We start from the raw sequence: 15,871 nt of genomic DNA, 5'->3' as shown, positions 1-15,871 counted from the left end.
CAAATAAAGTAGGGGACAGTGGGCATCCCTGCTTTACTCCAACGGTGGAATGAACAATGTCGGAATCCCCTTCTGGAGTACGTACATAACCAATTACTGACCCGTATAAGTCCATGATCCCCCAAATAATCTCTTTGGGGACCCCTAACTCTTGCATCCTGCGCATCAATCTGGCCCTTGGTACTGTATCAAAAGCTTTCCGAAAATCCACAAAGCAACAATACATCCTTCTCCCATTTGCTCTTCCTTCCTCAATAATGGCTCTGAGCGTAAGAATATGATCTAAAGTGGAATAACCCCTTCTGAATCCAGCTTGTCCTGTTGCTCTTATGCCCTCATTCTCTGCCCATCTACTCAATTTTTGTTCAAGAATGGATGCGTACAGTCGAGTCAAAGTGTGACCTACCATAATGGTACGGTAGTTCCCGGGTATCATAGGATCCCCTGACTTGAAAATAGGTACGATAGTAGATAATTTCCAAGATTCAGGTAATCCTTCACACATGACCCGATTAAACAGACGAGCAAGGACTTCTGAAAGTAGGTCCCTGGCATGGATCAGATGTTCTTCTACTAAACCATCATGATCACATGCTCTTCTTGTCTTCATCTTATCAATGGCTTTTTCCACTATTTCCGTAGTAAAGAAAGTACTAGTAGCAGGGCATGGCTCTAGCGGATCTGGTAATGGAGGCTGTCCAGATACCATATATAATGATGTTACATATTGACCCCAGATCTCAGGAGAAGTAATCGACGGAGGCGGTGAGTGCTCTTGAAATAAGCGCCATGCCTCATGTGAGTCCTGACTCAAGAAGAGCTGATATAAATCCTTCTCCAGTTTGGCTAAAAATGCCCTTTTCTTGCGACGTACTATACGCCAAAGAGCAATCCGAGACTGCTTATATGTGATGATCCCAAGTGTAAGCTCTTTCTGGACCTAGGTTCTCGTCTCTCTGCATTCCTCGTCATACCAACTGTTTTGAGGCATGTTCCCAACTCCTCTCTTCTGATCAGGTTGAGTATGTGGGTATGCCTCTTGTGCTGCTCCATGTAGTATCTCTGTTAACTGAGAAGTAATCTCCTCTACGGTATATACTGGCTCGGCTGCCCACATCCTATTATAGATCTTTTCCACATAGACTGAATCAGTTTCTGGCGTGAAAGTATATCTTGTGTGTGTCTTCTTCCTTTGTACTTGAGAGGCATTGTATTGGAAGGAGATTGATAAGGTCAAGAGAGCATGATCCACTGCAATCCCAACCGGTTTGGGTCCCACCTTAAAGTCCTTGATACTAGAAATAAAGCTTGGTGAAGTCATGACATAATCCACTGTACTGGCCCCATGCCTGTGCGGGAAGCATGTGAATCCCCCAGATAACGGGAAATTCTCTAGACCATTAAATATGGCCAAACCATGTATAGTTGCCATCTCCATGAGATGTCTCCCATATTCACTGTGTTCTTTATGCTATGAGTTTCTAGTAAGCCCCCTCGGTGATAAATCCACTTCTTTGAGCATTTCCTCTGAAGTATCATAGAATACTGCTTGAGAGTTGGCCGTTCTGGCATTAAAGTCTCCTAAGAGAACGATGTCTCCATCTCTAGAGAACTCCCATATATCATTATTCAATATGGAGAAAGGGGATTGTCCTTTAGGTGAGGAGTAGACTGAGGTACTTGGAGAGAAGTAGCATATAGCGATATATAGAAATCTACCTATCTCGGCTCTCATTCTCACCCACATATACCTTGCTTGCTCATCTTTCCTAATAATCTGTAGTAGTGGTTTCAGCTCCTCTTTAAATAAGACTGCTACTCCTCCTGAACCCTGGCTACCCTGTAGAGATCTCTTGTCTGGTCGACCAGCTATTTCCCATAAATAACCCTTCACATGTGGCATACGCTATCCCGGTATCTGGTGTGTCTGTGAGTAGAAAACTGTCTCTGTCCCTAAAGCTATCTTCAAAGGCACCTACATCTAGCCTATATGATCCATTACAATTCCATGTCGCTATCCAGAGCATCGTCCCATAGGTCTCGCACCGTCATGCTGAGCGCTTTTCCAGAACCACTACTTTCCCTCCTCTATAAAAGGCGATTTTCCCCTTTTCTCTTGCTGCCCTGATCTCTGGCATCAACTCTTGCATGTGTGCCACTTGTGCCAATGTAAGGTCATCTCCCAGGAAAATACGGGTTTTCTTAAGAGTTGGCCTCTTTTTTAGAAATTCTTTCCTTATTTCTATATTCGGGAATCGGAGAATAAGTGCCCTATCCTTTATGTTTCCCTTCTCATCGATTCCTTTCTTGCCCACTCTCCATGCACTTGTGTGAGTAGGCTCTGTGATGCCCATGCGTTGTAGCAGTTCCTTCACTTCTTCATCTACATTCTCTTTGTCTTTGACTCCTGTGACCCGCACATGCAGAGCCCAAGTCTTCCTTTTCTGCTCTTCCTCAATGGTCATATTAATGATGGTAGAAGTAGGTGTGGTCTCGAGCATCTGGGCCTTCCCTTTCTTCGCATCCTCAATCCATTTCTCTGCTTCATCAACCTTTTCTTGTGTCTTCACAAGAAGTTCCGCCCATGAAGATGCCGTTTTCGATTTTTGTTCATCTCCTTCCCGTAGAGCGTTCATCTGATCCTTCATGTCCTCCAGCTCCTTCAGCACCGAAGGTTGGTCGTCTCCCTTCTCCTTAGTTGCAGATTTGCAAGCCACAAGTTCTCCTTTTAGCTCCGCGATTATTGCATCCTTTTCCCCCATGTGTTTTTCCATATTTGTTCTCCATGCTTCAAAACTTGCTACTACCTCATCGAGTTTCTTTTGCATAACGTATTCTGTTACATTTACTTCGGCCTTGATTAGGTTTCGTAATTCCGTTTTCAAGTTCTGAATCTCCTCATTCTGTATCACGCGGATCTCTCTCCTTAGTTCTCTCATCATGTCTCCATACATGGAGTTCCTGTAGCTCTCAGCGCTCGCGTGCATTTCCTTCCTGATGTCATCTCTCATGTAGTTTAGCTCTGATTTGAGCATCATCTGGACCTTCTCCATCATTAGTTCATCATGTATCTTGGACGTTTTCCCCACTCGTAATGATCCTGGTGATAGTACAGTATCTCTGTTTCTCGTAGCTGTTGTTTTTTTTGGGGTGGTGTAGCTATCTACACCCGGCCCTTCCCCTTCGGTAGGCGGATCCATCGCACACAAGCCCCAAATGTGGGGTAGGGTACTAGGGAGAATAGGGCAAACTTAAAAGATTTTATCTTAAGGCTTTTTACCTTAAGGCTTAAAAATTTTCTCTAAATTTGAACATAAGGCTGGGACTTCCTACGCATAGGTGAATGTATGTTGGGACTTGCTACGCGTAGTGTTGCTGGGACATGCTACGCGTGGGACTTCTCCTGCCTTATCGTGAGAATCCAGCAGCCACGCCTGTGGAACCCTAGCCACCGCGAGCACTGCAGCCCTACGCAGCGCCTAATCAGCACCCACGCAGCGCCTGCTGACCCCCTGGTTCACGTTGTTCGCCTGCTGACCCCCAGTCGTACCCAGCGCTGCCCTGTTTGTGACAGCGCGACCTCGCCACTGGCTGACCTGCTCAACCCTGCGCGTCGTCGCCCCTGGTCCCCTGTCTCGCCACCGCTCAGCCCCGTGCTCAGACACATCGCGAGAGAGAAATGAAATGAAATGAAATGTTATATTAACGTCTTCAAAAGGCCAAAATGACCTATGAGACCAATCAGTTACAAAATAGTGAATCTAATACCATGTCTGGGTACAAAAGAACTAGAAAAGAACTAGAAGTGGAACAAAATACTACTACTACTACTACAATCTAAAACTACGTGGGTGTAGCAGCTGATACAATAGGTACCCAGTAAACTGGATGTAACAGTGTGTGAAACAAAGATGGAAGAAATGGTGAGGATCCATCCTCATCTGCACTCTGGATTTCGAGAGAGTATGGCTCGAATCTTCTGTTGTAGTCTCCGTCGATGCTGTGTAGCTCCTCTCCTCAGTCGCGGTCGTCTGTATCTCTGTAGCTCCAATGCTCGGTCGATGAGAGTGCCAGTAGTGGTCGAATGAGTGTGGGACGAGCTCTGCAGTGGTGGCTGCTCCTCTGGCTGTCCCATATCTAGTGAAAAGAAATCTGTAATGTGTCTCTGGGACTGCCTCTCTCTAGCTCTCCCCAGTAAAGTGTCTCTATACCTGTGTAACTCAAGTAGATATAGTCCAAGACATCTCTGATCCTCATAACTCATGACCCTAGATAGAGGACCAAAACCCTCTCTGAATAAGCAGTGGAAACGCCCCCGTATCTCATAGAACACTGTGCAATGACATATGTAGTGCAACTCTGTCTCTGGCTCTCTCTGGCATAATCGGCATATCCTGCTGTCTGCTGGTATCCCTCTGAATCTACCAGTCTCAATCTCGAGCTGATGTGAGGATGTGCGTATCTGACCAATGGCACAACGCAAACCATGAGACATATGTGTGTCCATGTAGCTGGGTCGAATCACAAACCCATCTCTTGTGAGGTGGAGAAGATGCTCTCTATAGAAAGCCATCTTCGTGCTCAACTCCTGAGGCGGCTCTATCCATGTCCTCCTGGTGTCGAGCTGGATCAGGTCCTGACGAATGAGTCTAGTGATCTCCACCCGTGTAAGAGACAGCGAGGGTGCCTGAAGAGAATACTGGAAAGGGGGCAACCTGTCCATGGTGAAGCCATGCGTCTGAAACCATGAAGTCATCTGTGCATACCACCAGCATGAAGTGTCCCCCTGTAGAGCTAACTGTCTGGAAGACTCAAGGGCCAATCTAGCATATCTGTCTCTAGTAGTATCCCATAGGCTGTGCACAAAGGACACTGATCTGGTAAGCGCCTCAATCTCCATGGGGGGGGCAGCTAGCTCTGCTCGAATGATCGCGTGAGGTACGGAGGCCTTGGCTCTAATCAATCGGGAGATCATAGATACCAAGGGCCTCTCCATACGTCTCCAACAATCCTGGCCTACAGAAGGTCCCCATACCTGTACCCCATACATCATAGCTGAGGCTACTAAAGTATCAAAGAGCCATAACTTTGTCCGAGGTTCTTGGAACTGAACCTGCGAACACATCCTCTCCAAGCCTCCCAAGGCCGCATAAGCTCTGGTCAGTCTAGTCTTTGCTGCTCTCCCCAAAGAAAACCTCGGCCCACTGAAGACTATCCCAAGGTAAGTGTATGCATCTGTATACTCCACAATCTCTTGACCATACGTGAAGGTCGGTGCCGATCTCCTGATCCACTGCGGTGTGGTGTTAAACACCATGACCTTGGTTTTACCAAGGTTTACAGACAATCCACTATCCTCTGCAAAACTGTGTAATGCATCCAACTGTCGCTGCATACCCTCTGGTGAGTCAGAGATCAAGACAATATCATCAGCATATAACAACAATGGGATCCACGTCCCTGCCAGCTGGGCACCTCTATCACCCTCTCTGTCAATGTAATCAGACACCTCATCAACATACATACCAAATAGAGTAGGAGACAATGGGCAACCCTGTTTCACCCCGATAGTGGAGTGAACTAAGTCAGATATCCCCTCTGGGGTGCGTACATGTCCCATCACTGATCTGTATAAAGCCATAATCCCCCAAATCCACACTGTGGGCACCCCCATCTCCTGCAGTCTGCGCATCAGTCGAGCTCTCGGTACCATGTCAAATGCTTTGCGGAAATCCACAAAGCTACAATAAATCCGTCTCCCATGTGACCTGCCCTCCTCAATGATAGCTCTGAGTGTCAGAATATGGTCAAGAGTGGAGAAACCCCTCCTGAAACCTGCCTGTCCCTTTGCCCGTACACCCTCACCCTCTGCCCAGTTACTCAACTGCTGCTCAATAATGGATGCATACAATCGTGCCAGTGTGTGTCCAACCATAATAGTGCGGTAATTTCCAGGCTCTGTAGGATCACCTGCCTTGAATATAGGCACAATAGTAGACAACCTCCAAGTCTCAGGTAATCCCTCACACATGGCACGATTGAACAACACTGCAAGAACCTCCATCAGCATATCCCTAGCATGTATAAAGTGCTCCGCCACTAGACCGTCATGATCGTAAGCCCTCCTGGTCCTCATCCTGTCAATGGCTCTCTTTACCATCTCAGTGGTAAAGAAGGTGCTCGTAGGTGGACATGGCTCTGTAGGATCTGGAAGGGGATCCTGCCCAGGAACCATATATAACGATGTCGCATACTGGCCCCACACATCAGGAGAAGTAATCACTGGGGGAGGGGAGTGCTCATGGAAGAGTCGCCATGCCTCGCCTGAGTCTCTACTCAAGAACAACTGATACAAGTCTCGCTCCATCTGGGCCAGGTAAGCTCGTTTCTTCTTTCGCACAAGGCGCCGGAAAGCAATCCGCGACTGTCTATAGGTGATGACTCCTAAATGAAGATCCCTCTGAAGCTGGGCTCTCATCTCTCTGCACTCCTCATCATACCAACTATTCTGGGGCATGCTCCCAGAATGTCGCCTCCGATCCGGGTGAGTGTGTGGGTATGCCTCTGATGCTGCATCATGTAGTGTCTCAGTCAATAAAGTAGTGCACTCCTCTACTGAGAGGCCTGGAGCAACTGTGCATAGACGATCCCAGATCGCCTCTGTATAAACCGAGTCAGTCTCTGGTGTAAATGTATAACAGGTGTGTGACCTGCCTCCTGATTTCTGGGCTGTACTAAACTGAAAAGATACGGACAGTGTCAAGAGAGCATGATCCACTGCTACGCCCACTGGTCTGGCTCCCACTGTGAAATCCTGAATACAAGGAATAAAGCTCGGCTGTGTCATAACATAGTCCACTGTACTGGCCCCATGTCTGTGTGGAAAGCATGTGAAGCCTGCTGCTCCAGGAAACCGCTGTAAGCCATTAAGTATGGCTAGCCCATGTGTAGTCGTCATCTCCGTGAGGTATCTCCCATACTCAGTCTGCTCTCTGTCATGTGAGCATCTGTCAAACCCCAGCTCACCCACATCCAACTCTCTAAGCATCTCATCTGAGGTGTCGTAGAAGACTGTCTGACAGTTGCCCGTTCGAGCATTGAAGTCTCCTAGGAGGATGATATCACCATCCCTAGAAAACTCCCATATATCATCATCTAGAATTGAGAAAGGCGACTGCCCTCTGGATACAACATATACTGACGTACTGGGGGGGAAGTAACATATAGCAATATATAGAAATCGACCTGTGTCAGCTCTCAGCCTCACCCACATGTATCTAGCCTGATCATCTCTCCGTACAATATGTAGTAGTAGCTGTAGCTCCTCCCTAAACAACACCGCTACTCCTCCTGAACCTCTACTCCCATGCTCAGATCTCGTGACTGTTTTGTGGGCTGTCTCCCATTTGTATCCCACCACATGTGGCAACAATTGGCCAGGGGCCTGGTGAGTCTCTGAAAAGAAAACAATGTCCTTGTCTCTGAAACTGTCCTCAAAGGCACCAACATCCAACCTCATAGACCCATTACAATTCCAAGTCGCCATCCTCAATGTGGTCCCATAGGTCTCGCACCGTCATGTAGAGCGCCGCTCTACAATCACCACCCGACCATCTCTGTAAAAGGCCATCTTCCCCTTCTCCCTTGCCGCTTGAATCTCGGGCATTACTTCTCTCATATGCGCAAGTTGTGAGAGAGTGAGGTCATCGCCTAAGAAAATACCTGTCTTCTTGAGAGTAGGTCTCTTCCTCAAGAATTCCTTCTTCTCTTCCAATGAAGGGAAGCGTAGTATGAGAGCTCTTTCCTTTGAAGATTCTCCGGGGCCCTCACTCTTCTTGCCCACTCTCCATGCCTTTGTGTGTGAAGGCTTCTCCACCCCCATCATTGATGTGAGGCTTGTGACCTCTTTTTCCACATTGTTTATGTCCTTGAGGCCGGTTACCCTCACATGTAGAGCCCGCACCCTCCTTCTTTGTTCCTCTTCGAGGGTCATGTTGATAAGAGTGGGTGTACAAGGAGCTTCCTTACCTTTCCCTTTCTTGGCAACCTCAATCCATTTTTCGGCCTCCTCTACTTTCTTTTGCGTTTCGGATATGACCGCGGCCCATGACTTCTTCTCCTCATTGATGTTGTCAATTTCTTCCCTCAAAGAGGGCTGAAATTCCCCCTCTTCAAGCCCATTTTTTGATCGTGTTTCCAACACTTCTTTGTGGAGGTCCAAAATGCTATTCTCCAACGTGGCGATCTTGTTGAGAAGATGATCCTTCTCGTCCTTCCACCTCTTCTCCTTTTCTTCATTTTCTCGGAGGAAAACGGTCTTCGCGTTCCTCCAATCTTCCATCTCTTTTCTCCATGCTTTCATTTCCAATTCAATGATGGAAATTCGTTTGGAGTGAAGCATATATTTGAGTTTGCTTGTTGCCATAGGTGAGGTTGGGGATGACATGAGAGAGAGTGAGAGAGAGAGAGAGAGAGAGAGAGAGAGAGAGAGAGAGAGAGAGAGAGACCTTGCAGAGCTCTCAGCAAAGCAGACCACCAGCCTCCTGTGGGCAGTTCTTGTTGTAATAGTTCATCTTCAATCTCATCGTCATGCTGACCTCGCAATACCTCTTGCAACACCCTGGCAGCATCACTGGTCCTTGTTAAAATACCACCAGCCATACCCCTTGCAGCAAATGCTTGGAGATCTTGTTGTGACGTCATTAATGCCATAGTTATAGTCCTATGCCTACGATTTTTGGAGGTTTCTGAGGTCCTCTTTTCTTCTGCTTGTTTGTCAATGTCCAACTTGAGATTTGTCTCGCCCATTGTAATGTCCTATGCAAACAATGAACTCTTTAGTATTACTAACAGAGTAGAGAAATGCTGTCTAGAATGGGGATTCTTACTCTCAAATATTGTGCATTAGCAGGTCCTGTGCTCTCCACCATTTTGGAAAACAAGCTGCAGTTATTTAAAAGAAGCTTTTTTGGTGTATCTATCTCTTTGACCTGGGCAAAAAGTCTTGGAGTTAAATGGCTGAATGATTTTAGGAAGACGGAAAGATAACAGGACACCATTCTCGTTTTTGGCAGAGAGACAATCTACCTGACCAGCATCCAAAACCATAATCCGGTCACAATCGATTATTGTGTTTAGCCGATGAGCAATAATCAGCATTGTGCATGATTGAAATTCCTCTCTGATTGTTTTCTGTATAAGAGCATCTGTTTGCACGTCAACAGAAGCAGTTGCCTCATCTAACACCAAGACTTTGGATCTCCTTACTAGGGCCCTCGCAAGGCTAATTAATTGTCTCTGCCCAACACTGAAGTTCTCCCCATTCTCAGTGACCTACACGCATCAATCTACATCAATACATCAGATCAGAGCTAGAATCAATAAAACAAATACTGCTATGTAACCTCGGTGTCAAGTCCTAATGCATATTTTTTAATCACATCTTTCAAATGCGCTCTGTCTAATGCCTCCCAAAGGTCAACATCACAATGCTCTTCAAAAGGATCCAGGTTAAATCGAACTGTCCCTGTTGACATGATTATCTGGGTCAAAATTTGTCCATAAAAGATGTGTTAGGAAATTCAAAGTAATGTCTTTCTGATGCAGAGTACCCCATTACCTGAAAAGAGCACAGGCATTTGTGGGATAATACTGAGAGACCTTCGAAGATCATTAAGACCAAGCTTTGATATATTATAAGCATCTATGAGAATCTGGCCACTTTCTGGTTCCACAATGCGGAAAAGTGTGTTGAACATGCTGGACTTTCCAGCTCCAGTACGCCCCACTATACCAACTTTTTCATTTGGTTGAATTCTTGCAGAAAGGCCACTAAGAACTGGAGGAAGATCATAACGATAGCGCATCACCACATTCTTGAATTCAATATATCCTGCTGAAGGCCAGCCTGGAGGAGGCCTGTTGCTCTCCATGATGAGCGGCGCTTCCGGTGTTATGTCAATATATTTCCCAACTCTTTCCACAGCATTGAAACTATTCTCTCCTACACTTGCTTGACGCAATGTTGTTGTCATGAGACTAGTTATATTCAAGGCATACGATAAAAGAAGACCCATTTGAGCTGCAAAAGTAGCTTGATTTGCACTCTGATTGGCCAGGACGGCAAAAGTTGCAGTCATCCAAATCATCAGGCCTCCCAAACATTCAAGACGAATAGAAAGCCACCTATTTGAGCTCACATTCACAAGAGTAAATCTAAGGCTATTATTCATCGTGTTTCCATTGGTTTTTGCCATTCTATCATGAGCTTTGTATGCTCGGATAGTTACCAGACCATTTAGAGCTTCTCCAAACTGTGCATACACCGGAGATCGCGAGATTGAATCAAGGCGCTTCACCTCACGAGCAGTGCTCTGGTGCAACAGACAAGTCTTAGAGCAGCTTGAACACTTTTCATAATGTCAATAGATTTTGCAAAGAAAAAACCCAACAGATTATTGAAGGGCTCTGTCGATTAAATTAACCAGTAAAAATTATGCTCCTGCTACTTCACATCACCTGGTAGTACAAGTAGATAGTATAGAACACAATAAGCAGAGGTAAGATTGCCCATAAAGAGGCTGTACTGACTACTCCAATCATCACAAATGTTGAGCATAACTGAAACATAGAGCCAAGAAACATATTTGCCGAGCTGGCAAGGCTACGATCAATATCTGCAGTGTCCTTTGCAAAACGGTTAATAATTCGCCCAATTGGGTTTGAATTGAAAAAAGTCATTGGAGCTCGAAGAATGGCTGACAGCATATTGTTATGCAAGCACTGAGCAGCCAAGAAACTTCTTGATATAATCAAGAGTGAATTAGATAACGTAGTAAAAATCTGCAACAAAATAGGCAGGTCTCAAAAGACGGGTCAAAAAGCTCTGATACCCTGACGTCACTCATTGGTTGGAAAAAGAGTCACACCTGAAGTAAGGAAAAAAGTGCATAAACCCCCGTATAGAAGAATGCTCCATAAACTTTGCTAGAAGCAGGACCGGTCCACACAGAAAGCCATGCACTGCTTGAAGCTCGTGATGCTTCGACCAACACATAGCAAACGTAAAAGACACAGACCACCCAGCAACCGCCCAGCGCCTCTTGATACCTGAAGTTAAATAAAGACCATAAGCCTCTACGCTCCAGAAGGAAAGAACTGAAATGGGCTTGTGACAGCCACATCTGAGTTGAATCTGTCAACCACAACACAAGCCTAGACTGGTACAAATTAAACTTCTAGTTTACATAGAGACCTGTTTTTCCAAACCAAAAACAATGAAACAATGCGAGTTTTCCAAAAAGTGGTGCTTATTTCTTTACAAAAGGCACCTTGGCTACTGCAAATGGTGGAGTGATGCATTCTAGACACCCAGTCTTATCAGAAATACCTGTTTAACACACTCCAGCTTATAATGCCCGTCTCACGCTCCTCTGATCTGACTAATGTAGACTTTCCTTCTCTCTTCTTCAGTATATCTATTGGATAGGCCACTCTATTTCTTTCCTCAGACTCATTGTACGGCTTTACATTTGGAGGAGCAGAAGTTTCAAAATGCTGAAGATGGCTGTTTATTTTCGGACCTTCTTCCATCTTCCCAGAATTTTCCATTAGCTGTTTGAAAACAGGGCCTGTTTCAATCAGCTCTTTGTAAGTTCCCTGCTCTTTAATCTCACCTCCATGGACCAAAAATATGTTGTCAACGTGTGAGAGAAAATGGAGTTGATTAGTAACCAGTACTCTTGTTTTCTTTGACAATTCCTCCTGAATGCACAAGTCAAAAACCTACACGCAGTTGCACAGCCAATTACCACATTTATTGATCCAATAAACAACATACGCTTGTTCTTGACCAGCTAAAAACCACATTATAAGATAGCCTGCAATCATGTAAATATACCTGGCTTGCAACATGTGCATCCAGTGCACTGAGTGGATCATCAAAAATAAACACATCCGCATCTGCATAAACTGCCCGTGCAATTGAAATTCGTTGCTTTTGACCACCACTAATATTGACACCTCGCTCACCTATTTCAGCAAGGTCTCCTCCCTCATAGATAAATGGTCAGGTCGAAACCATAAGCCCTTTGACTCAAAATATAATAATTATGATAAACCTAAAAAGTAGCATAAATTATAAAACTCACTGGCCACAGCTCAAGATCGTGCTCCAAGGAACTAACATGGATGGCTCTTCTATAACGCACAGGATCATAGGCCAAACCAAACAAGATATTGTTGCGAACCTACCAAACAAAAGAGATCTTAGCATAGATGTGCTTCACTCCAGGTTTGAAAAACTTCTATGTTGCATGCAATACTCACAGTTCCGTTGAAAATCCAAGAGACTTGAGACACGTAAGCAACTTTTCCTCTTAGACCCACCTCACTGTTGCCAACAGAAGACATTTCCCCCAAAATAGCTGAAACTAGAGAAGACTTTCCTTCCCCTGTCCCTCCAACAATTGCAACCAAGCTTCCAGCAGCTATCTTTATATTGACATTCCTGAGAGTGTTGTGCTCTGCCTGAAGATAGATACAGGGTAATTCCTCATAAGGAAGGAATGTTAACTTTCCGTCAGTCTGGCAGACGGTTAGAGTAAGAAGAGAGCACCTTCTTGTCCCACACAAAGTTTCCATTTCGAATAAGAATGGCAGGGTGGAAGTTACTAGCAGGGGGATTCGGTTGCAAAATACGGTCATCAGCAAGTAAAAAACTTTGTAATCGTTGTATCGAGACCTTGGCATTTGTAATCTGATCATATTCAAAAGGGCAAAAGTTGCAGACACTCAAAAAAGCAAAAATCAGTCTGCAATTTCCATACTTGACAAAGCACTACCTGGGTGATTAAATTTGGAAGCATATTGAGTGGAGCTCTAAGCACTGCAAAAAGTGAAAGGGAAGTAAAAGCTTTTGCTGGTGTCAAATCACCACCACTTAAGCTATACATCCCAAATGCAATTACTGTCACTAAGACAGGAATACTATTCAAAAGGAAAGTGTTGATCTGTAAAAGAAAGAAGGATATTTTTTATCTGCAGAAGAGCCACTTGCCTTTCAAGTTTCAACTAACACAAGCAAGCATACATGAAATTAAGAAAATCAGCTTTGAACATACAGAGGTAAAAGTCATTGCGCTCCTAAACCGGCCTAGCTCATCATTACGGATGTCTAAAACTTTCCCATTGAAGCTGTTCTCCCAAGCATAACATCTGTAAGCAGCCAAGAGAAGGTAAGTCTTTAGTTCTCATCATGTCTATTGTAGCTATAGCATAAAGAGGAACTATCAAGCTGCAGAATGTTATTAATATCATTTGCACAACAAAATTTGAGTCTTCCTTAGAATCAGTTCCATGAGGGAAGAGATGAAGCTTGTGAAATTGTTGGAAAATTTAACTCTTACTTAACAATATCCATAGCTGCAAGTATTTCGGCCATGAGACTGATTCGCTTGTCAGCATGCTGCAGACCTTCTCTGGTGCATCTACGCATTCTATTTATCATGAATGTCTGGTGCCAAATTGAACAATCAGTAAATAAAGCGTAGTCTCTAAAATATAGTAGTGAAAATATTTATTTGCACAATAAATAATACCTGTAAGGGGAACAACAACAACAGCACTGAAGCACCTGCTAAAGAAGACTTTCCAATTTGCTTGTGCAACAAATATATACAAACCACAATGCGTATGGGGGCAGACCACAAGCCATGTAGTTGCCCGCAAATTTGCTGAAGATATAAACACATAACGACATTATACTCAACCATTCAATATTTGATGTGCAGATGTACAAAGACATTAAAATGTTCAGTCTTTACTGAGTTCAGACAAGTTGCAGTTAACCAAATTCTGCGAACAAAGCTATTGTAGCTTGAAAAAGAGTCTTGCCAGTCAGTTCTTCCATTATTTTGAGCTTTGATCTGACTGCCCTCAAATTACAGAGGTTCGCAACTTCTCAAAGCACTTGCTCGAGAGGCTTTACAAACGGCCCACTCAAACAATCCTACAACTAAACAGGTTGACTACCAGATGAAACAGATGGCTTAAGCATGGGCCCAAAAACAGGCCTGCCTGGGCTATAAGAGATCAGATGTGATAAAATATTTGATTTCAGCATTTGCTGAGCCTAAAAGTGGAGGTGACCACTTAAATCAGAATCCTCTCTATACCAGTCCTTTAAGCAGTGGAGGATTCAAGCCTGTCAGTTCTTCCATTATTTTGAGCTTTGATCTGACTGCCCTCAAATAACAGAGGTTTGCAACTTCTCAAAGCATTTGCTCGAGAGGCTTTACAAACGGCCCACTCAAACAATCCTACAACTAAACAGGTTGACTACCAGATGAAACAGATGGCTTAAGCATGGGCCCAAAAACAGGCCTGCCTGGGCTATAAGAGATCAGATGTGATAAAATATTTGATTTCAGCATTTGCTGAGCCTAAAAGTGGAGGTGACCACTTAAATCAGAATCCTCTCTATACCAGTCCTTTAAGCAGTGGAGGATAGAGCACCTTCAACCTCTTTACTTAAAGAATGGCTGGCTGCCAAAAGGAAGACTTCAACAGATGCACTAATTGCAAAACAAGACCAATAGGCTACATTAATCGGTGGAGGGCATAGTGCCACTCAATGAAGGCTGGGGGTACCAGACAATCTGGCATGAATGGCCAGAGACTATTCAAGCAAGAAGGCAGCCAGGTTCTTTTTGAGCTTCTTCAGAAGCTTCTCTGTTACGTATTTGGGGAAATGTAAGTAAAAGTTTAAAAAAAGCAAGTTCAGTTGATCTTAGCAAACGCATGAAGGTAATGATGACTACAAATGAATGCGTTGATTACCAACAAACCACAGAAATCTATGCTTTAATACATTGAAGTCCTTCAGAAAACACTAGACTAATCAAACTTGTGACATAGAGTTCCAGATCCCTATAGTGTCAAGAGACCATCAACACAAATAACCAAGATGATAACATCACCTTGATCGATTTAAATAAAGTGTGTGCGCATCCAAGATAGCCAAAGAAAAACAAGAAACACTGTGATGTGATCCAAAATTCTTGATAAACAACAGCCGTAGCCATATAAGGAATGTCACATTACTTGCAGTGCCTCTGCATCTGAAGTCATGAGGTTCATAATTTTTCCGGATGTAAAACCTTTCCGACCTTCCTGAGTTATCCGTAATGATTTACGAAAGATGGCTGCAACCTTGAAAAAAACTCCAGCAGGTGGCCAAAGTTTGAGAAATAGTAGACATTTAATCTAGCCAATGTGTGAATTGTAAACAATAAAACTCCATACCAGTGTTGCACGGGTCCTAAAACCAACTCGTAGAACATTTTGGTAAAACTGTCCTTCACAAAGAACGCCAAACATCTGAAATTACATTCTCAACTCAGCTCCATGTGTGAATTAAGAGAGTATCACTGTCATAGCAAGGTACAAAAAAATGCAGGAATTTGCAAGGCGGTGTATGTATCTTATCAAAGAAGAACATGACAACAATGTAAACTCTGAAGCTTCTAATGTGCAGAACTAGTTAGCACAGTCAGTGGTAGATCCTTCAATATCCCCCCATGCCTTGCTGGAGCGGATCCCATGTACATCCACCCAGGTTAGACCACCTCCTCCCATCAATTAAACAGCAGCACATCATTTACTTTACCCATGACCTACCTAGCAGATATATACTGATCTAGCATCCATGAGGCATTAATTTCGATGTGCACCTCAAATCCAGTAGCGGAGATAATGTATCATGCTATCTACAGTGGGTGCTCCTCAGTGCAATGTGCGTGAAATATCACTCCAACAGCATGAAAACACTGTAGACAATGAATAATATAGCAAGCACAGCGACTCAACAGTA

At 44.3% G+C, this 15,871-nt stretch overlaps 1 protein-coding gene across 8 annotated transcripts in view; it reads right to left on the bottom strand.

Moving 5' to 3' along the window:
• LOC147419073 (ABC transporter C family member 2-like) overlaps positions 1-15,871 on the bottom strand; it is a 164,936-nt gene that overhangs the window by 43,595 nt on the left and 105,470 nt on the right. For 6 of the 8 annotated variants that reach the window (XR_015187176.1, XR_015187177.1, XR_015187179.1 and 3 more), the window contains 18 exons: positions 15,304-15,378; positions 15,103-15,210; positions 13,599-13,733; positions 13,407-13,513; positions 13,122-13,215; positions 12,843-13,010; positions 12,617-12,757; positions 12,328-12,528; positions 12,150-12,248; positions 11,900-12,052; positions 11,390-11,784; positions 10,929-11,109; positions 10,519-10,842; positions 9,620-10,373; positions 9,405-9,526; positions 9,088-9,333; positions 8,889-8,990; positions 8,508-8,817 (listed from right to left, as the gene is read on the bottom strand). Coding sequence is in view for 1 of the 8 variants with exons in the window: in XM_086506163.1 (XP_086362289.1) it covers positions 8,520-8,620; positions 8,733-8,817; positions 8,889-8,990; positions 9,088-9,333; positions 9,405-9,526; positions 9,620-10,373; positions 10,519-10,842; positions 10,929-11,109; positions 11,390-11,784; positions 11,900-12,052; positions 12,150-12,248; positions 12,328-12,528; positions 12,617-12,757; positions 12,843-13,010; positions 13,122-13,215; positions 13,407-13,513; positions 13,599-13,733; positions 15,103-15,210; positions 15,304-15,378 (3,591 nt within the window). In the remaining 7 variants the exon portion in view is untranslated. Of the gene's footprint in view, positions 1-8,507; positions 8,818-8,888; positions 8,991-9,087; positions 9,334-9,404; positions 9,543-9,619; positions 10,374-10,518; positions 10,843-10,928; positions 11,110-11,389; positions 11,785-11,899; positions 12,053-12,149; positions 12,249-12,327; positions 12,529-12,616; positions 12,758-12,842; positions 13,011-13,121; positions 13,216-13,406; positions 13,514-13,598; positions 13,734-15,102; positions 15,211-15,303; positions 15,379-15,871 lie in introns of those variants that run through there. The other 2 variants (XM_086506163.1, XR_015187178.1) reach the window with 2 other exon arrangements.

This window comes from Adiantum capillus-veneris, chromosome 29 (genome assembly GCF_014529385.1).
Source record: "Adiantum capillus-veneris isolate H3 chromosome 29, ASM1452938v2, whole genome shotgun sequence".
NCBI lineage: Eukaryota > Viridiplantae > Streptophyta > Polypodiopsida > Polypodiales > Pteridaceae > Adiantum > Adiantum capillus-veneris.
Note: the sequence above shows the minus strand (reverse complement) of the source record. Positions and strands in the feature narration are given on the sequence as shown.